Raw genomic sequence first — 23,418 nt, 5'->3', positions numbered from 1 at the left:
GCTGCTGGGGAAGGTGGGCAGGGAGGGGAGAGCTGCCTTGGTGGGTGCTGCACAGCCGAGGTCGGGGCCCTCTGAAGCCTTACGCCTCCCCCACAACTGAGGCTGGGGGCTGCACCGGGTTCTTTTCACCACGAGCAGAGCCGGGGTTTCCATAGCTGAAGGATGGGAATTCTGCACAGACACACACAGCGGGGCAGTAAATCCCCCGAGGGGAGAGTCCTGAGCCCCCAGCCCAATCCCAGCACATGTTGTCTAGAACTCCAGGGCGTCCCATGTGCTCACCGTGTGCTCCTGTGGTGAGAAGGGCGCTGAGCTGGAGGGGGGTATTGCCTCAGAGCCCTGTCATTGTGCTAGGCGGGGTGTGTTATTTATTACGTGTATTACGGTAGTGTCAGGGGACCCCAGCTGTGGCCAGGGCCCCGTGGCGCTGGGCGCTGCACATTACTAGGTGTATTACGGTAGTGTCAGGGTACCCCAGCCGTGGCCAGGCCCTGTGGCACTGGGTGCTGTACGTTATTAGGTGTATTACGGTAGTGTTGGCGTAGCCATGGCCAGGGCCCTGTGGCGCTGGGTGCTGTATGTTATTAGGTGTATTACGGTAGTGTTGACGTAGCCGTGGCCAGGGCCCCATGGCGCTGGGTGCTGTACGTTATTAGGTGTATTACGGTAGTGTTGACGTAGCCGTGGCCAGGGCCCCATGGCGCTGGGTGCTGTACATTATTCGGTGTATTACGGTAGTGTTGACGTAGCCGTGGCCAGGGCCCTGTGGCGCTAGGTGCTGTACGTTATTAGGTGTATTACGGTAGTGTCAGTGTACCCCAGCCGTGGCCAGGGCCCCATGGCGCTGGGTGCTGTACGTTATTAGGTGTATTACGGTAGTGTCGGCATAGCCGTGGCCAGGGCCCCGTGGCGCTAGGTGCTGTACATTATTAGGTGTATTACGGTAGTGTGGACGTAGCTGTGGCCAGGGCCCCGTGGCGCTAGGTGCTGTACATTACTAGGTGTATTACGGTAGTGTCAGTGTACCCCAGCTGTGGCCAGGGCCCTGTGGCGCTGGGCGCTGCACGTTATTAGGTGTATTACGGTAGTGTCAGCATAGCCGTGGCCAGGGCCCCGTGGCACTGGGTGCTGTACGTTATTAGGTGTATTACGGTAGTGTCAGTGGGCCCCAGCCATGCCCAGGGCCCCGTCACAAACCCAGATGGGGAAACTGAGTCACGGCGCAACTAAATGACTCCCCCAGGGTCACACGGGAAGTCTGGCCGAGCAGGGACTCAAATCCAGTCTCCCCAGTTTGTCATCCCGCAATTGGGAAATGCTGCCCCGGTGCCTTGTGGGAGTTGTAGTTTGGGTGCCCCATGCCGGTAGTCTCTATGGTTGGACTACATCTCCCGTGAGGCCGAGCGATGGCTCGGCCAAAGAGCGCCCCCGGTGCATCCTGGGAGATGTAGTCCAGGCTGAGAGCCAGGCCCATGGAGCTGAACAAGGGGCGTGTGCTGCATCTGAACGATGCCTCCCCAAATGGAAATTTCCAACGGTTTCACCACAATTGTGAGACTTAGCGTGGGGGGAGGCACCCCCGTTTTCCGACAGTCTCTGCCACGGGGCCTGGTACGAGGGAGACCGAGAGCAGCCTTGCCAACTCCCTTAAAGCCCCAGCTGCTGGAGTCATGGTATTGCTGGGGAACCCTGCCTCCTTCTTCCTTGCAATGGAATATTGAACGAGGAGATATATATACCTCCTGAACATGAAAAGGTGGGAGTAGCTCCCAGCCCCCCTGCTGTAACCCCCTGCCTCCACTCCCCTCCCAGCGCCGGGGAGAGAACCCAGGAGTCCTGGCTCCCAGCACCCCCTGCTCTAATCACCAGCCCCCACTCCCCTCCCAGTGCCGAGGAGAGAACCCAGGAGTCCGGGCTCCCAGCCCCCCCTGCTCTAACCCACCAGCCCCCACTCCCCTCCCAGTGCTGGGGAGAGAACCCAGGAGTCCTGGCTCCCAGCCCCCCCTGCTCTAACCACCAGCCCCCACTCTCCTCCCAGAGCCGGGGAGAGAACCCAGGAGTCCTGGCTCCCAGCCCCCCTGCTCTAACCACCAGCCCCCACTCCCCTCCCAGCGCCGGGGAGAGAACCCAGGAGTCCTGGCTCCCCGCCTCCCCCCGCTCCGATCACTAGTCCTCACTGCCGTTCAGTGCAGTTTGTGGTGAGAAGGGTGCTGAGGCGTTACACCGCTGCCCTTCCCCCAAGAGGAGCCGGCCGGGCTAATTGCAGGCTGCTGAGGTGAACCCCTGGGAAATCTCTCCAGCGTTGTAGGTCAGTTCCCATCCGCGCTGGTTCCCGGCAGAGGGGTCCTGCTGGCAAGATGCGCTTCTGCCGTCGCTGCGGTTCCGGGTACAGGCCTGAAAGCGCCTCTGCCCTCCTTTCCTCGCGGCACCGCAGCCTCTCCGCACCCTCCAGCCGGCGCCCAGGCCTCTGCTTCCAACCTGCTGACCTGCCCGGCGTGCGGTGTCTCTCCGATCCCCAGATCCTCTAGTCCGACCCCTGCGGGACACGGGCGGAGGGTTTCACGCCGCTCCCCCCGTGCTGAGCCGGTCCCTCGGGCCGGGCTGGGTCGGGTCGCGTCTGGGCTGGCCGGCATGAGACGGGCACGGCAACTAGCCGTGCTTGGGGGCCAGGGCACGAATTGAACCCAGCGTGTTGAGTGTGAGGTGTGGGTGTGCCCACGTGTCGCGGACTCACCGATCGGGCCCCGTGCGGTCCGTGGGGGGACCCCCCTTCAGTGCGACAGCTCCCAGTCCAGCAGCCGCCTCCTCCCCCCACCAGCTCCTCCCCGTCCCAGGGAAAGGGGTCGCTGGGGCCCTCTCCCGTCCGCCCTTTGTCCTCCCACTGGCCAGACCCGGCTGAGGGCCAAGCTGCGGTGGGCCTCTTAGTCTCCAGGTCACCAGTTGTCGGGGTTCCCCATCTCCAGGCAGGCCGTTGTCACACCCCGTTAGACACGCAGCACTCAGGGAAACCGAGGCAGGCACACGCTCTTCATGTGAAACGCTACCAAAATCCCCACTTCGTCACAATAGGATTTTGCCACCTGGTTAAAAAAAAAAACCCCAAACCACCCCCACTTTTCTCCTAGTCTCTCCAGCCCGGCTCTGCCCCAAAATCTCCCACGAGGGCCGATTCCTTCTCCGCTTCGGCAGGCTGGTAGAGCCGCGGGGCGGCCCCCTACCCGCACCGTCAGCGGCAGGCCCAGCGTCCTCCCCTGCCCAGGCTGTATGAGCGGGGGGGGTTAATTTCTCACCGTTCCCACTCCCCGGGGGAGAAGCTCCGCTTTTCATGCACACACGAGCCGCCCGTTCGGAGCCCCCAGAGCGCGGGAGGGAACGCGAAAGCGGCAGAACTGGTTTGGGGCTTTTGCAGAGGGATTTTGAAGCGACTCGCCCGGCTCGTGATAATGGGGCTTGGCACCTCGGGGGGGCCGCACGGGAACAACGTGTGTTCAGAACCCGGCAGTCGGGGCCTGAAACGCTGAGAGACTGATGGGGAGAAAGGGCCTTTGGGGAGGTTTGGGGGCAGCGCGTGGACTCCCCAGCCGAGATCAGGGGCCCCTGTTGTGCCAGGCGCTGTTGGATGTGGGGTGGAAATGGCTTTCCTTCCTGCTCTGCTTTGTGTCGGTGCGCGCTGCGTTCCCATGGAAACCCCGGCTCTGCTCCTGGTGAAGAGAACCCGGTGCAGGGACCCCGGCACTGCGCGGCCAGCTCCCGGGGCAGCCGAGCACGGGCCGGGAAGAGCCGGCACCCACCGGAGCCTGCCATTGACGGGCACTGAGTCAGACGCAGGGGGCTCGGCTGGCCTGGGTCCCGGCGCCCGGGCCCCACTGATCCAGCAGTGACACAGGGGAAGGGGAGACGCGCGCCCTGAGCCAGCTCGAGGGGCTCCCCGTGGGCCAGGCAGGGAGGGGCCAGCGGATCTCGAGCCCGTGACGCAGCGCAAGGAGCGACGGGGGCCGGGCTGGTTGCCGCGGGGCAGACCAGAGGCTAGGGGGATGGGTGCGCGCCGAGCCCAGGCACTTGTGCTGCAGCAAAGCTGCTCCAGGCCGGGCCGCGGGATTCCTGCGTGTGGGGCGGGGCCCCCCAGGATGGCAGATGCCCGTCCAGCCCCGGCCTTGCGCCGCGAGTGCCCCTGTTCCCCTGCCCCTGCTCGGGCTGGTGCGGGGGCAGCTCCCCGGAGACAGGAGAAGGAAGATTCCCCCCCCCCCCCGGCGGCAGCGGCAAGCGGCTCCTGTGGGGGCCGGGGGCCGCCTCCCACGCCCCCCCCCCCGTCAATCCCCAGCCCAGAGGAGCAGGAGGCGGTTGCTAGGCGACGGCCGCCCACGCCCCCGGCACATGGCACCATGCGGGCACATGGCAGAGGGCTGGGGGGGGCCCGCGTGGGCCAGAGCCGCGGCTCTGCAGCGCAGGGGTCAAGGGGAGCCCCCCAGGGGGTCTCCAGCCCCTCAGGCCTGCTCTGCTTTATCCCCCTCGCCCCCGGGGGGTCCGAGAGCCCCCAGCCTGCCCTGCAGCCGGCCTGGGGCTGGAGCCCGGCTCCTCCTTCCTCCGGGATTCATCCTGCGGGAGATCAGCGCTAGCATCCGGCCGGCCTGGCTCCCAGCCCCCACTGCCCTCCCACAGCTGGGGAGAGAACCCAGGAGTCCGGGCTCCCAGCCCCCCCTGCTCTGACCCACCAGCCCTCACTCCCCTCCCGGAACCTTCACTCCCCTCCCGGAGCCGGGGAGAGAACCCAGGAGTCCGGGGTCCCAGCCCCCCCTGCTCTGACCCACCAGCCCCCACTGCCCTCCCGGAGCCGGGGAGAGAACCCAGGAGTCCTGGCTCCCAGCCCCCCCTGCTCTGACCCACCAGCCCCCACTGCCCTCCCGGAGCCGGGGAGAGAACCCAGGAGTCCGGGCTCCCAGCCCCCCTGCTCTAACCACCAGCCCCCACTCCCCTCCCAGAGCCGGGGAGAGAACCCAGGAGTCCGGGGTCCCAGCCCCCCCTGCTCTGACCCACCAGCCCCCACTGCCCTCCCGGAGCCGGGGAGAGAACCCAGGAGTCCTGGCTCCCAGCTCTAACCACCCAGAGCCGGGGAGAGAAGCCGGGAGGGGAGTGGGGGCTGGTGAGTAGAACGGGGGGCTGGCAGACCTGGGGTCTATCTCTGGTGCTGGCGCCCCTCGTTCCCTTCCCTCTGGGGAGTGGGGCCGGGCGGCTCTGCTGGACCGTGACTGAGGGCCTGGCGCCCCCTGCTGACTGTACAGCACCGTGCGTGGAGCCCAGCACAACGGGGCCGATCTCAGCTGGGGGGGGGCGAGCGGCGCCCTGCAGGACGGGGGCCCGGTCTCAGCTGGGGGGGGCGGGCGGCCTGGGCGGCGCCCGGCAGGACGGGGGCCCGGTCTCAGCTGGGGGGCGGGCGGGCGGGGCCCTGATCTCAGCCGGGGGGCGGGCGGGCGGCCTGGGCGGTGCCCGGCAGGACGGGGCCCCGGTCTCAGCTGGGGGCTTGTTAATCACACACGTCCCCCAGCCCCATGGTGTGCAGGGGGGGGGGATTTCCCCGCTCCCGAGGGTCAGCTCTGCCCCAGAGCCTGGCGCTGTCCATTGCCGCGGAGATCCAGTGGCGGCCAGTCCCGCCGGCCAGGCCCCCAGAGCTGTGCCCGCGGAGCCCCCCCTGCACCCCGCGCTCACGGGCTGACCCCCCCCCCGCCTTTGCCTCCCCAGGGCCGCCATGTCAAGACAGGGCAGCTGGCAGCCATCAAAGTCATGGACGTCACCGAGGTGAGGAGGGTCGGGGTGGGGGCGCCCCAACGTCAGCCCCTGGGACCTCGCCTGGCTGGCAGGGCAGCGGCTGCCCGGGGGGTGCCCTGCCTCCCCGCCCCCAGCCCCACTGGCTCTGCTGCCAGGCCAGCCGGGAGGGGCGTTGCTGGGGTGGCTGGATTCAGCTGCACGGCCCAGTGGGTCCCCAGCCGGGGACAGTCCTGGGCCCAGAGGGCATCTGCCCCCTGCTGCCACGGGCAGGCCAGGCTCTGCTGGGTCGAACCGTCTCCTCCTCTCCAGCGACCCCCCACACTCCTCTGCCCCCGGGGGGGTAATCCCACCTCCTCGCCATCCCCCGAACAGCCTGGCACCCCCCTCTGCCCCCGGGGGCGCTAATCCGGCCTCCTCGCCATCCCCCGGACAGCCTGGCACCGCCCTCTGCCCCCGGAGGGGGTAATCCCAGCTCCTCGCCATCCCCCCAGCGGCCTGGCACCCCCCTCTGCCCCCGGGGGTGCTAATACCGCCTCCTCGCCATCCCCCAAACAGCCTGGCATCCCCCCTCTGCCCCCGGGGGTGCTAATCCCGCCTCCTCGCCATCCCCCGAACAGCCTGGCATCCCCCCTCTGCCCCCGGGGGTGCTAATCCCGCCTCCTCGCCATCCCCCAGCAGCCTGGCACCCCCCTCTGCCCCCGGGGGTGCTAATCCCACCTCCTCGCCATCCCCCAAACAGCCTGGCATCCCCCCTCTGCCCCCGGGGGTGCTAATCCCGCCTCCTCGCCATCCCCCGAACAGCTTGGCACCCCCCTCTGCCCCCAGGGGCGCTAATCCCGCCTCCTCGCCATCCCCCAAACAGCCTGGCACCCCCCTCTGCCCCCGGGGGCGCTAATCCCGCCTCCTCGCCATCCCCCCAGCGGCCTGGCACCCCCCCTCTGCCCCCGGGGGCGCTAATCCTGCCTCCTCGCCATCCCCCCAGCGGCCTGGCATCCCCCCTCTGCCCCCGGGGGTGCTAATCCCGCCTCCTCGCCATCCCCCGAACAGCTTGGCACCCCCGTCGGCCCCCTGGGGCGCTAATCCCGCCTCCTCGCCATCCCCCAGCAGCCTGGCACCCTCCTCTGCCCCCGGGGGTGCTAATCCCGCCTCCTCGCCATCCCCCCAGCGGCCTGGCACCCCCCTTCTGCCCCCGGGGGGGTAATCCCAGCTCCTCGCCATCGCCCTGGCATCCCCCTTCTGCCCCCGGGGGCGCTAATCCCGCCTCCTCGCCAACCCCCCAGCAGCCTGGCATCCCCCTCTGCCCCCGGGGGGGGTAATCCTGCCTCCTCGCCATCCCCCCAGCGGCCTGGCACCCCCCCTCTGCCCCCGGGGGCGCTAATCCCGCCTCCTCGCCATCCCCCGAACAGCCTGGCATCCCCCCTCTGCCCCCGGGGGCGCTAATCCCAGCTCCTCGCCATCCCCCCAGCGGCCTGGCACCCCCCCTCTGCCCCCGGGGGCGCTAATCCCGCCTCCTCGCCATCCCCCTAACAGCCTGGCACCCCCCTCTGCCCCCGGGGGCGCTAATCCGGCCTCCTCGCCATCCCCCCAGCGGCCTGGCACCCCCCTCTGCCCCCGGGGGCGCTAATCCCAGCTCCTCGCCATCCCCCCAGCGGCCTGGCACCCCCTTCTGCCCCCGGGGGGGGTAATCCCGCCTCCTCGCCATCCCCCCAGCGGCCTGGCACCCCCCTCCGCCCCCGGGGGCGCTAATCCGGCCTCCTCGCCATCCCCCCAGCGGCCTGGCACCCCCCTTCTGCCCCCGGGGGGGGTAATCCCAGCTCCTCGCCATCCCCCGAACAGCCTGGCACCCCCCCTCTGCCCCCGGGGGCGCTAATCCCGCCTCCTCGCCATCCCCCCAGCGGCGTGGCATCCCCCTCTGCCCCCGGGGGCGCTAATCCTGCCTCCTCGCCATCCCCCCAGCGGCCTGGCATCCCCCCTCTGCCCCCGGGGGCGCTAATCCTGCCTCCTCGCCATCCCCCGGACAGCCTGGCATCCCCCCTCTGCACCTGGGCACACCGCTCCCGAGCTGGGCTAGCAAGGGCTGCGGGTCGGGAGTGAGGGCACCCCAGAGCTGGGGGTGGGGGATCCCAGTGTGGGGGGCTCCCCGTAACCCGGGTCCGTCCCGCCCCACCAGGACGAGGAGGAGGAAATCAAGCAGGAGATCAACATGCTGAAGAAATACTCCCACCACCGCAACATCGCCACCTACTACGGCGCCTTCATCAAGAAGAGCCCGCCCGGGAACGACGACCAGCTGTGGGTGCGTGGGGCGGGCGGGGCGAGGGGCGGGGCGGGCAGCCCCCCGGCTCGCCTGGCTGCTGCTGGCGCCCGGGCTCAGAGCAGGGGCTGCCCTCTCCCAGACAAGCTCTGTGGCTCCGTGCAGCGCCTGGCGCGGCGCGGCCCCGAGCTCGGGCGCTGTCTGTGCCGCGCTGGGCTCCTGTGGCCACCTCTCCCCTCCCCGCGCCGTGGGGCCGCCCCGCGGGGCTCAGCAGCAGGAGGGGGCCAGGCCGGTAACTCTGTGCTCCCCCCAGCTGGTGATGGAGTTCTGCGGGGCCGGCTCCGTCACGGACCTGGTGAAGAACACGAAGGGCAACGCGCTGAAGGAGGACTGCATCGCCTACGTCTGCCGGGAGATCCTGCGGGTACGCGGGCCTGCCTCTGCGCCCCACCGCCGGGGGGCGGGGCCAGGACTCCTGGGTTCTCGGCTGGGGGGTTACGGCAGGGGGGCCGGGGGCCAGGACTCCTGGGTCCTCGGCTGGGGACTGGGGGGTTACGGCAGGGAGGCCGGGGCCAGGACTCCTGGGTTCTCGGCTGGGGGGTTACGGCAGGGGGGCGGGGGGCCAGGACTCCTGGGTTCTCGGCTGGGGGCTGGGGGGTTAGAGCAGGGGGAGCTGGGAGCCAGGACTCCTGGGTTCTCTCCCCGGCTCTGGGAGGGGAGTGGGGGCTGGTGCGTTAGAGCAGGGGGGCTGGGAGCCAGGACTCCTGGGTTCTCTCCCCGGCTCTGGGAGGGGAGTGGGGGCTGGTGGGTTAGAGCAGGGGGGCTGGGAGCCAGGACTCCTGGGTTCTCTCCCCGGCTCTGGGAGGGGAATGGGGGCTGGTGAGTTAGAGCAGGGGGGCTGGGAGCCAGGACTCCTGGGTTCTCGGCTGGGGGGTTACAGCAGGGAGGCCGGGGGCCAGGACTCCTGGGTTCTCGGCTGGGGGGTTACGGCAGGGGGGCCGGGGGCCAGGACTCCTGGGTTCTCAGCTGGGGGCTGGGGGGTTAGAGCAGGGGGGGCTGGGAGCCAGGACTCCTGGGTTCTCTCCCCGGCTCTGGGAGGGGAGTGGGGGCTGGTGGGTTAGAGCGGGGGGGCTGGGAGCCAGGACTCCTGGGTTCTCTCCCCGGCTCTGGGAGGGGAGTGGGGGCTGGTGGGTCAGAGCAGGGGGGGCTGGGAGCCAGGACTCCTGGGTTCTCTCCCCGGCTCTGGGAGGGGAGTGGGGGCTGGTGGGTCAGAGCAGGGGGGGCTGGGAGCCAGGACTCCTGGGTTCTCTCCCCGGCTCTGGGAGGTGAGTGGGGTCTGGTGGGTCAGAACAGGGGGTGGCTGGGAGCCAGGACTCCTGGGTTCCTGTGACAGGGTCCCAGCCGGCCTTTCCCTGCCCCCTAGGGCCTGGCTCACCTGCACGCCCACAAGGTGATCCACCGGGACATCAAGGGACAGAACGTGCTGCTGACGGAGAACGCCGAGGTGAAGCTGGGTAAGTGGGGGCAGCGCCCAGACGCCCCCTTCCTGCTGAAGGGGCACTCGCCCCGGACTCCTGGGTTCCATCCCTGGCCCTGCCGCTCACTCCTATCTCCAGCGGCCCATATAAGCATGAGTCCTGATTCGAATCCCCTGAGGCCCAGCAACATCCTGTGGCAGGGAGTTCCACCAGCCACCCCTGGAAGAGATTATCTCCTGGCCTGGTTTATAAGGGGCCACTTCTCCCTGCCTGAGTGTGCAGAGAGCCTGAGCCCGGCGCCCCGAGGGGGGGGATGGGACTGGCGCCGGGCGCTGCCTGAGTGTGCAGAGAGCCTGAGCCCGGCGCCCCGAGGGGGGGGGGATGGGACTGGCGCCGGGCGCTGTCTGAGTGTGCAGAGAGCCTGAGCCCGGCGCCCCAAGGGGGGGATGGGACTGGCCCAGGGGAGCTGCCTGAGTCTGCAGAGAGCCTGAGCCCGGTGCCCCGGGGGGGGCGGGGGATGGGACTGGCGCAGGGGAGCTGCCTGAGTCTGCAGAGAGCCTGAGCCCGGCGCCCCGAGGGGGGGGATGGGACTGGCGCAGGGGAGCTGCCTGAGTCTGCAGAGAGCCTGAGCCCGGTGCCCCGAGGGGGGGGGGGATGGGACTGGCACAGGGGAGCTGCCTGAGTGTGCAGAGAGCCTGAGCCCGGCGCTCCAAGGGGGGGATGGGACTGGCACAGGGGCGCCCCGAGGGGGGGGGATGGGACTGGCGCCGGGCGCTGTCTGAGTCTGCAGAGAGCCTGAGCCCGGCGCTCCGAGGGGGGGATGGGACTGGCACAGGGGAGCTGCCTGAGTCTGCAGAGAGCCTGAGCCCAGCGCCCCGAGGGGGGGGATGGGACTGGCGCAGGGGAGCTGCCTGAGTGTGCAGAGAGCCTGAGCCCGGCGCCCCGAGGGGGGGGATGGGACTGGCGCAGGGGAGCTGCCTGAGTGTGCAGAGAGCCTGAGCCCGGCGCCCCGAGGGGGGGGATGGGACTGGCGCAGGGGGGAGCTGCCTGAGTCTGCAGAGAGCCTGAGCCCGGTGCCCCGAGGGGGGGGGGATGGGACGGGCACAGCGCCGCTGCCTGAGTGTGCAGAGAGCCTGAGCCCGGCGCACACAGGGGGGGATGGGACTGGCACAGGGGCGCCCCGAGGGGGGGGGATGGGACTGGTGCCGGGCGCTGCCTGAGTCTGCAGAGAGCCTGAGCCCGGCGCTCCAAGGGGGGGATGGGACTGGCACAGGGGGCGCCCTGAGGGGGGGGGATGGGACAGGCACAGGGGGCGCCCCGAGGGGGGGATGGGACTGGCATAGGGGCGCTCCGAGGGGGGGATGGGGCTGGCACAGGGGCGCTCTGAGGGGCGGGGGGATGGGACTGGCGCCGGGCGCTGCCTGAGTCTGCAGAGAGCCTGAGCCCGGCGCTCCAAGCGGGGGATGAGACTGGCACAGGGGCGCTCTGAGGGGCGGGGGGATGGGACTGGCATAGGGGCGCTCTGAGGGGCGGGGGGATGGGACTGGCGCCGGGCGCTGCCTGAGTCTGCAGAGAGCCTGCGCCCTGAGGGGGGAGCGTCTGGCTGGGGAAGGAAGGGTGGCCAGGCCACTGCCTCTCGGCGGGGGGCGGGGGGGCTCCGCGTGCTGACGGCTGCGTCTCCTCCCTCCCCAGTGGATTTCGGGGTGAGCGCCCAGCTGGACCGGACGGTGGGGCGCAGGAACACCTTCATCGGCACCCCCTACTGGATGGCCCCCGAGGTGATCGCCTGTGACGAGAACCCCGACGCCACCTATGACTACAGGGTAGGGCAGGCCCCATGGATGGGGGGGATCCCTGCCCCACGGGGAGGAGGGGCAGCCTGGCCTTGGGATCCCGGACACCTGGGCCCAGCCGCTCCAGGGTGCCCTGCCTGGCTTCGGGGAGATCCAGCCCCATTCGGGTCAGCGCCGCCCCGCCCCCCACTGATCCTGCCCTGCTCCCCACGGAGACGGGGCTGTGGAGGGACAGATCTCGGCCCTGGGGCGCGCCTGTCCTCTCGCCGGGCCTGGGGGGCCTCCGCTGGCTGGGCCGGGGATTCCCCCTGACCCCCGGGAGATCAGAGCCAGGGGGTGACCCCCGGGACCTACTGAATCCTTGTAGCGCCAGCGAGTCCTGTCACCCGTCCCTACGCCCTGCCCTTCGCCAGGGCGTGCAGGGGGCACAGCGTAGGGGAGGGTCCCACGGGACCCCCGACAACCCCCCTGTCCTCCCCCCACTCTGATCCCCCTGGGATCCCCCCATCCCCCCCCTCTGGGATCCCCCCATCCCCCCCCTGTCCTCCCCCCACTCTGATCCCCCTGGGATCCCCCCATCCCCCCAGTGTCCTCCCCCCACTCTGATCCCCCTGGGATCCCCCCATCCCCCCAGTGTCCTCCCCCCACTCTGATCCCCCTGGGATCCCCCCATCCCCCCCCTCTGGGATCCCCCCATCCCCCCAGTGTCCTCCCCCCACTCTGATCCCCCTGGGATCCCCCCATCCCCCCCCTCTGGGATCCCCCCATCCCCCCAGTGTCCTCCCCCCACTCTGATCCCCCTAGGATCCCCCCATCCCCCCCCCCGGGATCTCCCCATCCACCCAGTGTCCTCCCCCCACTCTGATCCCCCTGGTCCCCACATCTGAACCCCTCTGTGACCCCCCCATCCCCCCAGTGTCCTCCCCCCACTCTGATCCCCCTGGTCCCCACATCTGAACCCCTCTGCGACCCCCCCATCCCCCCAGTGTCCTCCCCCCACTCTGATCCCCCAGGTCCCCACCTCTGAACCCCTCTGGGACCCCCCCCTCCCCCCAGTGTCCTCCCCCATCTCTGATCCCCCTGGGATCCCCCCATCCCCCCCCCCGGGATCCCCCCAGTGTCCTCCCCCCACTCTGATCCCCCGGTTTCTCCCCCAGTTCCGACCCCCTCTGGATTCTTCGTATCCCAGTCGTCCCAACCCCCTCCCACCCCCACCCCCACCCACACCCACACACACCCTTTGATCACCTGGGTTACTCACACCCAGTCTCTCCCAACCCAATCTCCCTAGACTCCCCCCACCCTGGTCCCCACAGACACACGCCGATGCCCCTGGGTACCCCCGACTCTGGCCTCTGGCTCCCCCATAACCCCGTCCCCCCCTGCGGGCAAAGGTGCTGGCCATCCCCTCCCCAGCCGCAGCTCGGAGCCATGGGGGTGCAGGGAGATCCCCACTCCCAACCCGTCCCCCCTTTCTCTCTGCAGAGCGACATCTGGTCCCTGGGCATCACTGCTATCGAGATGGCCGAGGGGGCACCACGTAAGTGCCAGGCTCTGCTACGCCCGCATCAGCCACGGACCCCCCGCTTGGGGGGCTTGAAACCTGGGGGGAGTGGGGGAGCCGCTAGCTCTCCTGGGTTCTCTCCCCGGCTCTGGGAGGGGAGGGGGGGCTGGTGGTTACAGCAGGGGGGGCTGGGAGCCAGGACTCCTGGGTTCTCTCCCCGGCTCTGGGAGGGGAGTGGGGGCTGGTGGGTTAGAGCAGGGGGGCTGGGAGCCAGGACTCCTGGGTTCTCTCCCTGGCTCTGGGAGGGGAGTGGGGGCTGGTGGGTTAGAGCAGGGGGGCAGGGAGCCAGGACTCCTGGGTTCTCTCCCTGGCTCTGGGAGGGGAGTGGGGGCTGGTGGGTCAGAGCAGGGGGGGCTGGGAGCCAGGACTCCTGGGTTCTCTCCCCGGCTCTGGGAGGGGAGTGGGGGCTGGTGGGTCAGAGCAGGGGGGCTGTCAGCCAGGACTCCTGGGTTCTCTCCCCGGCTCTGGGAGGGGAGTGGGGGCTGGTGGGTTACAGCAGGGGGGCTGGGAGCCAGGACTCCTGGGTTCTCTCCCCGGCTCTGGGAGGGGAGTGGGGGCTGGGAGCCAGGACTCCTGGGTCGATCCGCACTAGGGCTGGGGGGTATAAGGATCTGCGTGGGGCCGTGGCCGTTGTGGGCATGGGGCAGGACACGCTGAGGGGACCCTGGGGCTGGTGGGGGGGTGCAGCCCCCGTGTGACCGTGTCTCTCTCCCCAGCTCTGTGCGACATGCACCCGATGCGAGCGCTGTTCCTCATCCCCCGCAACCCACCGCCCAAGCTCAAGTCCAAGAAATGGTACGTGCCGCAGCAAGCCCAGCGCCTCGTCCTGCCACCCGCACCGCCTAGCCAGAGCCTGGCGGGGGCCGCTGGGCCCGGCTCCCCCCCCCCCCATCCCGGGGTCGCTGGGCCCGGCTCCCCCCCCCCCAGCCCGGGGTCGCTGGGCCCGGCTCCTCAGGGGGTGTAGCCAGGACCTGGCTCCGACTGTGGCTGCGGACGAGCATCGCGGACCCCCCCTGGCCCCAGCCGCCGAGCGTGGTGCTCACCCCGTGTCCACCCCCTTCCCCCAGGTCCAAGAAATTCATCGACTTCATAGACACCTGCCTGATCAAAGCCTACATGAGCCGCCCGCCCACGGAGCAGCTGCTGAAATACCCCTTCATCCGCGACCAGCCCACGGAGCGCCAGGTCCGCATCCAGCTCAAGGACCACATCGACCGCTCCCGCAAGAAGAGAGGAGAGAAGGGTGAGTGGGGCGGGGCGGGGCCGGTCCCCTCTGGGGGGCGCCGACTCCCCCCCCCCCCGGCCCCAGGGCAGGGACTGGCTGGCTCCGGGGGGCGGGAATGGGGCAGGGGCCTGTCCCCTCTGGGGGGCGCCGGCTCCCCCCCGGCCCCAGGGAGGGACTGGCTGGCTCAGGGGGGCGGGGAATGGGGCAGGGGCCTGTCCCCTCTGGGGGGCGCCGGCTCCCCCCCGGCCCCAGGGCAGGGACTGGCTGGCTCAGGGGGGCGGGGAATGGGGCAGGTGCCTGGCCCCTCTGGGGGGCGCCGACTCCCCCCCGGCCCCAGTGCGGGGACTGGCTGGCTCAGGGGGGCGGGAATGGGGCAGGGGCCTGTCCCCTCTGGGGGGCGCCGGCTCCCCCCCGGCCCCAGGGCGGGGACTGGCTGGCTCAGGGGGGTGGGGAATGGGGCAGGGGCCTGTCCCCTCTGGGGGGCACTGACTCCCCCCCGGCCCCAGGGCGGGGACTGGCTGGCTCAGGGGGGCGGGGAATGGGGCAGGGGCCTGTCCCCTCTGGGGGGCGCCGGCTCCCCCCCGGCCCCAGGGCGGGGACTGGCTGGCTCAGGGGGGCGGGGAATGGGGCAGGGGCCTGTCCCCTCTGGGGGGCGCCGACTCCCACCCGGCCCCAGGGCGGGGACTGGCTGGCTCAGGGGGGCGGGGAATGGGGCAGGGGCCTGTCCCCTGTGGGGGGCACCGGCTCCCCCCCGGCCCCAGGGCGGGGACTGGCTGGCTCAGGGGGGCGGGGAATGGGGCGGGGCCTGGCCTGGCCGGCTCGGCTGGCGGGGGGGAGTGGGGCGGAGCCTGGCCGGCTCAGGGGGCGGGCAGTGGGGCGGGGCCTGGCCGGCTCGGCGGGGGGGGAGTGGGGTGCCAGCCCCCCCGGCCCGTCGCCGTGTAACGGGGTCTCCCGCCCCCCAGACGAGACGGAGTACGAGTACAGCGGCAGTGAGGAGGAGGACGACAGCCACGGGGAGGAAGGGGAGCCCAGGTACGGGACGGGGCTGCATTTGTGGGGGCGGGGCTGTGAGTGGGGCTGTGTTGGGGGCGGGGCCTTTGCGGGGCGGGGCTGCATTGGCGGGGGCGGGGCCTGTGCTGGGGCGGGGCCTGGGGGCGGGGCTGCATTTGTGGGGGCGGGGCTGTGGGTGGGGCTGTGTTGGGGGCGTGGCCTTTGTGGGGGCGGGGCTGTGGGCGGGGCTGCGTTGGTGGGGGCGGGACTGAGGGGCTGTGGGCGGGGCTGCGTTGGTGGGGCTGTGTGCTGGGGCGGGGCTGTGGGCGGGGCTGCGCTGGAGGGGTGGGGCCGAGGGGCTGTGGGCGGGGCTGCGTTGGTGGGGCTGTGTGCTGGGGCGGGGCTCTGGGCGGGGCTGCGCTGGAGGGGTGGGGCCGAGGGGCTGTGGGCGGGGCTGTGTTGGTGGGGGCGGGGCCTGCGCTGGGGCGGGGCCGAGGGGCTGTGGGCGGGGCTGTGTTGGTGGGGGCGGGGCCGAGGGGCTGTGGGCGGGGCTGCATTGGCGGGGGCGGGGCCGAGGGGCTGTGGGCGGGGCTGCGTTGGCGGGGGCGGGGCCGAGGGGCTGGGGGCGGGGCGGCGTTGGCGGGCGCGGGGCCGAGGGGCTGTGTGCTGGGGCGGGGCTGTGGGCGGGGCTGCGTTGGAGGGGTGGGGCCGAGGGGCTGTGGGCAGGGCTGTGTTGGCGGGGGCGGGGCCGAGGGGCTGTGGGCGCGGCTGTGTTGGCGGGGGCGGGGCCGAGGGGCTGTGTGCTGGGGCGGGGCTGTGGGCGGGGCTGCGTTGGAGGGGGGGGGCCGAGGTGCTGTGGGCAGGGCTGCGTTGGTGGGGCCGTGTGCTGGGGCGGGGCCGAGGGGCTGTGGGCGGGGCTGTGGGGGCGGGGCCGAGGGGCTGTGGGCGGGGCTGCGTTGGCGGGGGCGGGGCCGAGGGGCTGGGGGCGGGGCTGCGTTGGCGGGGGCGGGGCCGAGGGGCTGTGGGCAGGGCAGTGTAGGCGGGGGCGGGGCCGAGGGGCTGTGGGCGGGGCTGTGTTGGCGGGGGCGGGGCCGAGGGGCTGTGTGCTGGGGCGGGGCTCTGGGCGGGGCTGCGTTGGAGGGGTGGGGCCGAGGGGCTGTGGGCAGGGCTGCGTTGGTGGGGCCGTGTGCTGGGGCGGGGCCGAGGGGCTGTGGGCGGGGCCGAGGGGCTGTGGGCGGGGCTGCGTTGGCGGGGGCGGGGCCGAGGGGCTGGGGGCGGGGCTGCGTTGGCGGGGGCGGGGCCATGCCGTGACACCCCCCCGCCCCCCAGCTCCATCATGAACGTGCCGGGCGAGTCGACGCTGCGGCGCGAGTTCCTGCGCCTGCAGCAGGAGAACAAGAGCCACTCGGAGGCGGCGCTGAAGCACCAGCAGCAGCTGGCGGCCCAGCACCGCGACTCCGAGGCCCACATCAAACAGCTGCTGCACGAGCGCCAGCGCCGCATCGAGGAGCAGAAGGAGGAGCGCCGGCGCGTGGAGGAGGTGAGCCGCCCGGACGCCTGGGTCCCCCCTCCCGCATCCAGCCTCGCCCCGAAACCGGAGGGGAGGGGCTCCAGTCCGAGCGAGGGAGCTGGGAGCCAGGACTCCTGGGTTCTCCCCGGCTCTGGGAAGGGAGTGGGGGCTGCTGGGTCAGAGCAGGGAGGGCTGGAGCCAGGACTCCTGGGTTCTCTCCCCAGCTCTGGGAGGGGAGTGGGGGCTGGTGGTTAGAGCAGGGGGGCTGGGAGCCAGGACTCCTGGGTTCTCTCCCCAGCTCTGGGAGGGGAGTGGGGGCTGGTGGTTAGAGCAGGGGGGCTGGGAGCCAGGACTCCTGGGTTCTCTCCCCGGCTCTGGGAGGGGAGTGGGGGCTGGTGGTTAGAGCAGGGGGGCTGGGAGCCAGGACTCCTGGGTTCTCTCCCCGGCACTGGGAGGGGAGTGGGGGCTGGTGGGTCAGAGCAGGGGGGCTGGGAGCCAGGACTCCTGGGTTCTCCCCCTGGCTCTGGGACAGGAGTGGGGGCTGGTGGGTGAGAGCAGGGGGGGCCGGGAGCCAGGACTCCTGGGTTCTCTTCCCGGCTCCGGGAGGGGAGTGGGGGCTGGTGGGTTAGAGCAGGGGGGGCTGGGAGCCAGGACTCCTGGGTTCTCTCCCCGGCTCTGGGAGGGGAGTGGGGGCTGGTGGGTTAGAGCAGGGGGGGCTGGGAGCCAGGACTCCTGGGTTCTCTCCCCGGCTCCGGGAGGGGAGTGGGGCTGGGGGGTAGAGCAGGGGGGCTGGAGCCAGGACTCCTGGGTTCTCTCCCCGGCTCTGGGAGGGGAGTGGGGCTGGGGGGTAGAGCAGGGGGGCTGGAGCCAGGCCCCCCGCCCAGGGCCGGTTCCACCCGCCCCGCTGGCTCCCTCCCCCCACAGCAGCAGCGGCGGGAGCGGGAGCAGCGGAAGCTGCAGGAGAAGGAGCAGCGGCGGCTGGAGGACATGCAGGTGCTGCGGCGGGAGGAGGAGCGGAGGCAGGCTGAGCGCGAGCAGGTACCGGCCTTGCTCAGCCCCGGCTCCCCCCATGGGGCTTGGGGGGCGGGGCCAGGGGGCTGCGCCCCTGGGGACTCCCTGCCGCTGCCGCTGCGTCCTGGGGAGCCCGTCGCCCCGGGGACTCGGCTGCCTGGCACCCACCTTCCCCCTCGTCCCAGCCAGCTCGTGGGGGCGCCTAGCAGTGCACTGAGGCTCAGGAGGGGAGCGGGGGCTAGTGGTTACAGTGGGGGGGCTGGGAGCCCGGACGCCTGGGTTCTCTCCCCGGCTCTGGGAGGGGAGTGGGCTGGGAGCCAGGACTCCTGGGTTCTAGAGTGGGGTTTAGTGGTTAGAGCAGGGGGGGCTGGGAGCCAGGACTCCTGGGTTCTCTCCCCAGCTCTGGGAGGGGAGTGGGGTCTAGCGGTTAGAGCAGGGGGTTGGGAGCCAGGACGCCTGGGTTCTCTCCCCAGCTCTGGGAGGGGAGTGGGGTCTAGCGGTTAGAGCAGGGGGTTGGCAGCCAGGACTCCTGGGTTCTCTTCTATTCCTACTTCTGCTCTTGTGAACTTGGAGCCTCTCTCCTCCCCCCCACCCCCCCCCGGGGTCAGCACCCCGGGCCGCTCGGGCCACGGGTTGAGATCTCCCCCGGCTGGCGGGGCTCCCTCCCCCTCCCCCTCCCCCTCCTGCTCTGGTCTCCGGGGCCCCGGGCCCCTGCTCTGTGACTGTCTCTCTGTCTGTCTGTCCGTCCCTCTCCAGGAGTATATCAGGCACAAGTTAGAGGAGGAGCAGAGGCAGCTAGAAATCCTCCAGCAGCAGCTACTGCAGGAACAGGCCCTGCTACTGGTAACCGGGCCCCGGCCCCGGCCCCGGCCCCGGCCCCTGGCCCTGCTTGGGGTGGGGCATTCCCGGTGGAGCAGCCTTGGGGCCGCTCCGCGCTGCGCTCAGCCATGGAGGATACCCACAATGCAGTGCGCCGCCAAGGCCGGGCCAGGCCACGGGGGGGTGGGGGTTGGCCAGGCTCCGAGGGTGGGGCTCTGGGGGGGGCAGGGTCCACCCCCTACCGCCTGTGCCACCGGGGGGGCAGAGTACCCCCTCAGCCCATAGCTGCCCCATCCGGTGGGGGTGGGGAGAGCTGCTGGGGGCCCCCCCAGGGAGGGCAGGGTCTGAGATTCACCCCTCCTAGCCCTGCCTCCTCCCAGGGGCTATCTCCAGGGTGTGCGTGTGTCAGGACGCCTGGGTTCCCCCTCTGTGCGTTTGGGTGTGTCAGGACGCCTGGGTTCCCCCTGCGTGTGAGCCCGTGTGTCAGGACGCCTGGGTTCCCCCTGCGTGTGAGCCCGTGTGTCAGGACGCCCGGGTTCCTCCTGCGGGCGTCTGGGCGTGGCAGGACACCCGGGTTCCCCTTGCGTGTGAGCATGTGTGTCAGGATGCCTGGGTTTCCCCTGCGTGTGAGCACGTGTGTCAGGACGCCTGGGTTCCCCTTGCATGTGAGCATGTGTGTCAGGATGCCCGAGTTCCCCCTGCGGGCATCTGGGCGTGTCAGGACGCCCGGGTTCCCCTGCGGGCGTCTGGGCGTGTCAGGATGCCCGGGTTCCCCTGCGGGCGTCTGGGCGTGGCAGGACGCCCGGGTTCCCCCTGCGGGCGTCTGGGCGTGGCAGGACGCCCGGGTTCCCCTGCGGGCGTCTGGGCGTGGCAGGACGCCCGGGTTCCCCTGCGGGCGTCTGGGCGTGGCAGGACGCCCGGGTTCCCCCTGTGTGTGTCTGGGCGTGGCAGGACGCCCGGGTTCCCCTGCGGGCGTCTGGGCGTGGCAGGACGCCCGGGTTCCCCTGCGGGCGTCTGGGCGTGGCAGGACGCCCGGGTTCCCCTGCGGGCGTCTGGGCGTGGCAGGACGCCGGGTTCCCCTGCGGGCGTCTGGGCGTGGCAGGACGCCGGGTTCCCCTGCGGGCGTCTGGGCGTGGCAGGATGCCCGGGTTCCCCTGCGTGTGAGCCCGTGTGTCAGGACGCCTGGGTTCCCCCTGCGTGTGAGCCCGTGTGTCAGGACGCCTGGGTTCCCCCTGCGTGTGAGCCCGTGTGTCAGGACGCCCGGGTTCCTCCTGCGGGCGTCTGGGCGTGGCAGGACACCCGGGTTCCCCCTGCGTGTGAGCACATGTGTCAGGACGCCCGGGTTCCCCTGTGGGCGTCTGGGCGTGGCAGGACGCCCGGGTTCCCCCTGCGGGCGTCTGGGCGTGGCAGGACGCCCGGGTTCCTCTGCGGGCGTCTGGGCGTGGCAGGACGCCCGGGTTCCCCTGCGGGCGTCTGGGCGTGGCAGGACGCCCGGGTTCCCCTGCGGGCGTCTGGGCGTGGCAGGACGCCCGGGTTCCCCTGCGGGCGTCTGGGCGTGGCAGGACGCCCGGGTTCCCCCTGCGGGCGTCTGGGCGTGGCAGGACGCCGGGGTCCCATGCCCAGCCCCCGGGAGCCCCCTGACCCTGCGCCCCCCCAGGAGTACAAGCGGAAGCAGCTGGAGGAGCAGCGGCAGTCGGAGCGGCTCCAGCGCCAGCTGCAGCAGGAACACGCCTACCTGAAGTCCCTGCAGCAGCAGCAGCAGCTCCAGAAGCAGCAGCAGGGGGCGCCGGCGAGCGAGAAGAAGCCGCTCTACCACTACAACCGGAGCGGCGCCCACGCCGCCGACAAGCCCGCCTGGGCCCGGGAGGTGCGAGGGGCGGGCACGGGGGGCAGGCGTGGGGCACGGGCAAACCAGACCCGCCAGCCAGAGAGGAGTTGGGTCTCACCCCCCCGGCAACCACCCGTCACCCCAGCGAGTCCCTCAGACACCCCACTGTCCCAGAAGCAGGAGTGACGACAGGACGGGGGAGTCCAGGACTCCTGGGTTCTCCCCGGCTCTGGGAGGGGAGTGGGGGCTGGGGGGTCAGAGCAGGGTGGGCTGGGAGCCAGGACTCCTGGGTTCTCCCCGGCTCTGGGAGGGGAGTGGGGGCTGGTGGGTTAGAGCAGGGGGGCTGGGAGCCAGGACTCCTGGGTTCTCCCCGGCTCTGGGAGGGGAGTGGGGGCTGGTGGGTTAGAGCAGGGGGGCCGGGAGCCAGGACTCCTGGGTTCTCTCCCCGGCTCTGGGAGGGGAGTGGGGGCTGGTGGGTCAGAGCAGGGTGGGCTGGGAGCCAGGACTCCTGGGTTCTCTCCCCGGCTCTGGGAGGGGAGTGGGGGCTGGTGGGTCAGAGCAGGGGGGCTGGGAGCCAGGACTCCTGGGTTCTCTCCCCGGCTCTGGGAGGGGAGTGGGGGCTGGTGGGTCAGAGCAGGGGGGGCTGGGAGCCAGGACTCCTGGGTTCTCCCCGGCTCTGGGAGGGGAGTGGGGGTTGGGGGGTCAGAGCAGGGGGGCTGGGAGCCAGGACTCCTGGGTTCTCCCCCCGGCTCTGGGAGGGGAGTGGGGGCTGGTGGGTTAGAGCAGGGGGGCCGGGAGCCAGGACTCCTGGGTTCTCTCCCCGGCTCTGGGAGGGGAGTGGGGGCTGGTGGGTCAGAGCAGGGTGGGCTGGGAGCCAGGACTCCTGGGTTCTCACCCCCGCTCTGGGAGGGGGGTGGGGGCTGGTGGGTCAGAGCAGGGGGGCTGGGAGCCAGGACTCCTGGGTTCTCTCCCCGGCTCTGGGAGGGGAGTGGGGGCTGGTGGGTCAGAGCAGGGGGGGCTGGGAGCCAGGACTCCTGGGTTCTCCCCGGCTCTGGGAGGGGAGTGGGGGTTGGTGGGTCAGAGCAGGGGGGGCTGGGAGCCAGGACTCCTGGGTTCTCCCCGGCTCTGGGAGGGGAGTGGGGGTTGGGGGGTCAGAGCAGGGGGGCTGGGAGCCAGGACTCCTGGGTTCTCCCCCCGGCTCTGGGAGGGGAGTGGGGGCTGGTGGGTTAGAGCAGGGGGGCTGGGAGCCAGGACTCCTGGGTTCTCTTCCCGGCTCTGGGAGGGGAGTGGGGGCTGGTGGGTCAGAGCAGGGGGGGATGGGAGCCAGGACTGCTGGGTTCTCCCCGGCTCTGGGAGGGGAGTGGGGGCTGGGGGGTCAGAGCAGGGGGGCTGGGAGCCAGGACTCCTGGGTTCTCTCCCCGGCTCTGGGAGGGGAGTGGGGGCTGGTGGTTAGAGCAGGGGGGGCTGGGAGCCAGGACTCCTGGGTTCTCTCCCCGGCTCTGGGAGGGGAGTGGGGGCTGGTGGTTAGAGCAGGGGGGGCTGGGAGCCAGGACTCCTGGGTTCTCTCCCCGGCTCTGGGAGGGGAGTGGGGGCTGGTGGGTCAGAGCAGGGGGGTCTGGGGGCCAGGACTCCTGGGTTCCCTGCCATGCGCTCTGCTCCCTGCAGGTGGAGGAGCGGACGCGGCTGAACAAGCAGAACTCGCCGGCGGCGCAGACCAAGCTGGGCGGCACCGCGTCCGAGCCGGCCCTGCAGACGCGCTCGGAGTCCGTGGCCCTGGGCTCCGGCCCCGCGGCCCAGAGCCCCCCCATGCAGCGCCCCGTCGAGCCGCAGGAGGGGCAGCACAAGGTGTGTGTGGGGGGGGCCCCGGGCGGGTCCCTAGGGGAGGCGGGGGGGAGCCCCGGCGGGGGCTGACGGCTCCCCTCCCCTCCCCGCAGAGCCACCTGGCGCACCGCGTGCCGCTGAAGCCCTACGCCGCGCCGGTGCCGCGCTCCCAGTCCCTGCAGGACCAGCCCACCAAGAACGTGGCGGCCTTCCCGGTGCAGGACCCGGCGCCCCCCCGCGCCCCCATGATCCGCCAGAACTCGGACCCCACCTCGGAGACGCCCGGCCCGCCCGCCCGGCCCGGCCCCGCCGACCCGCGGGGGCCCTGGGGCCGCGCCGAGCTGGAGGCCCCGCCCAAGGTAACGGTTCCCCTCGGCGCCCGGGGCGGGACGGGGGGGGGTTCCTGGGCCGACGGCCCCTCACCGCTCTGCTCCCCCCCCACCGCCAGGTGCCCCAGCGAACGTCGTCCATCGCCACCACGCTCAACGCCAGCGGGGCCGGGGGCGGCGCCCGGCAGGGCCACGCCGTCAGAGCCAGGTAAGGCCCCGGGCCCCCCCCCGGCACCCTGCCCCCCCGGGCCCGCGCCCCCCCCCAGTCACCCTGCCCCCCCGGGCCCGCGCCCCCCCCCCGTCCCCCTGCCCCCCCGGGCCCGCGCCCCCCCGGCACCCTGCCCCCCCCCGGGCCCGCGCCCCCCCCCAGTCACCCTGCCCCCCCGGGCCCACGCCCCCCCCCCCAGTCACCCTGCCCCCCCCGGGCCCGGCGCCCCCGTCACCCATACTCCTTGGGCCCCCGGCCGGGCACCCCGTCACCCTGCCCCATCAGGACTCCAGCCCTCTTAATCCCTTGGAGCCCATGTCCAGCACACTCAGGTCCTGGGGTCCCCCCAGTACCCCACCGTCCCTCTCTTCCCTCAGGCGTCGGACAGACTCTAGTGCCCAGGACACCTGGGTTCTGTTCCCAACTCTGCCAGTGACCTTCTGGTCACCTTCAGCAGCTCACGCTGCTGCGCTCTGCCTCAGTTTCCCCTCCCATCTCTTGTCAGTTCACTCCAGAGCTGTGGGGGGCAGGGACTTCCGGCCCCACCTCGCCTCCGCCACCCAGGGCTGGTCCCACTTCAGCTGGTCCCGCTAGCTGGAGCCAAGATGCGCCCACCTCTGGGGCGGGGCGGCCGGTGACCCAGGGACCCCTCGCCCGGCGCTGAGATGCGCCCACCTCTGGGGCGGGGCGGCCGGTGACCCAGGGACCCCTCGCCCGGCACTGAGATGCGCCCACCTCTGGGGCGGGGCGGCCGGTTACCCGGGGACCCCTCGCCCGGCGCTCAGATGCAGCCACCTCTGGGGCGGGGCGGCCGGTTACCCGGGG

General features: G+C 71.9%; 1 protein-coding gene across 16 annotated transcripts in view; it reads left to right on the top strand.

The window, feature by feature from the left end:
• Nucleotides 1–23,418, top strand: part of MINK1 (misshapen like kinase 1) — a 54,621-nt gene that overhangs the window by 18,699 nt on the left and 12,504 nt on the right. For 6 of the 16 annotated variants that reach the window (XM_045000507.1, XM_045000517.1, XM_045000514.1 and 3 more), the window contains exons 3-17: nt 5,737–5,793; nt 7,934–8,059; nt 8,331–8,441; nt 9,441–9,531; nt 11,188–11,318; nt 12,774–12,828; nt 13,569–13,647; nt 13,920–14,095; nt 15,040–15,109; nt 16,397–16,607; nt 17,502–17,615; nt 20,065–20,274; nt 21,901–22,080; nt 22,170–22,415; nt 22,505–22,593. In XM_045000507.1, coding sequence (XP_044856442.1) covers nt 5,737–5,793; nt 7,934–8,059; nt 8,331–8,441; nt 9,441–9,531; nt 11,188–11,318; nt 12,774–12,828; nt 13,569–13,647; nt 13,920–14,095; nt 15,040–15,109; nt 16,397–16,607; nt 17,502–17,615; nt 20,065–20,274; nt 21,901–22,080; nt 22,170–22,415; nt 22,505–22,593 — 1,946 coding nt within the window. Of the gene's footprint in view, nt 1–5,736; nt 5,794–7,933; nt 8,060–8,330; nt 8,442–9,440; nt 9,532–11,187; nt 11,319–12,773; nt 12,829–13,568; nt 13,648–13,919; nt 14,096–15,039; nt 15,110–16,396; nt 16,608–17,501; nt 17,616–18,344; nt 18,432–18,691; nt 19,932–20,008; nt 20,275–21,900; nt 22,081–22,169; nt 22,416–22,504; nt 22,594–23,418 lie in introns of those variants that run through there. The other 10 variants (XM_045000506.1, XM_045000503.1, XM_045000504.1 and 7 more) reach the window with 6 other exon arrangements.

This window comes from Mauremys mutica, unplaced genomic scaffold, assembly GCF_020497125.1.
Source record: "Mauremys mutica isolate MM-2020 ecotype Southern unplaced genomic scaffold, ASM2049712v1 000330F_np12_obj, whole genome shotgun sequence".
In the NCBI taxonomy this organism is placed as follows: Eukaryota; Metazoa; Chordata; order Testudines; family Geoemydidae; genus Mauremys; species Mauremys mutica.
Note: the sequence above shows the minus strand (reverse complement) of the source record. Positions and strands in the feature narration are given on the sequence as shown.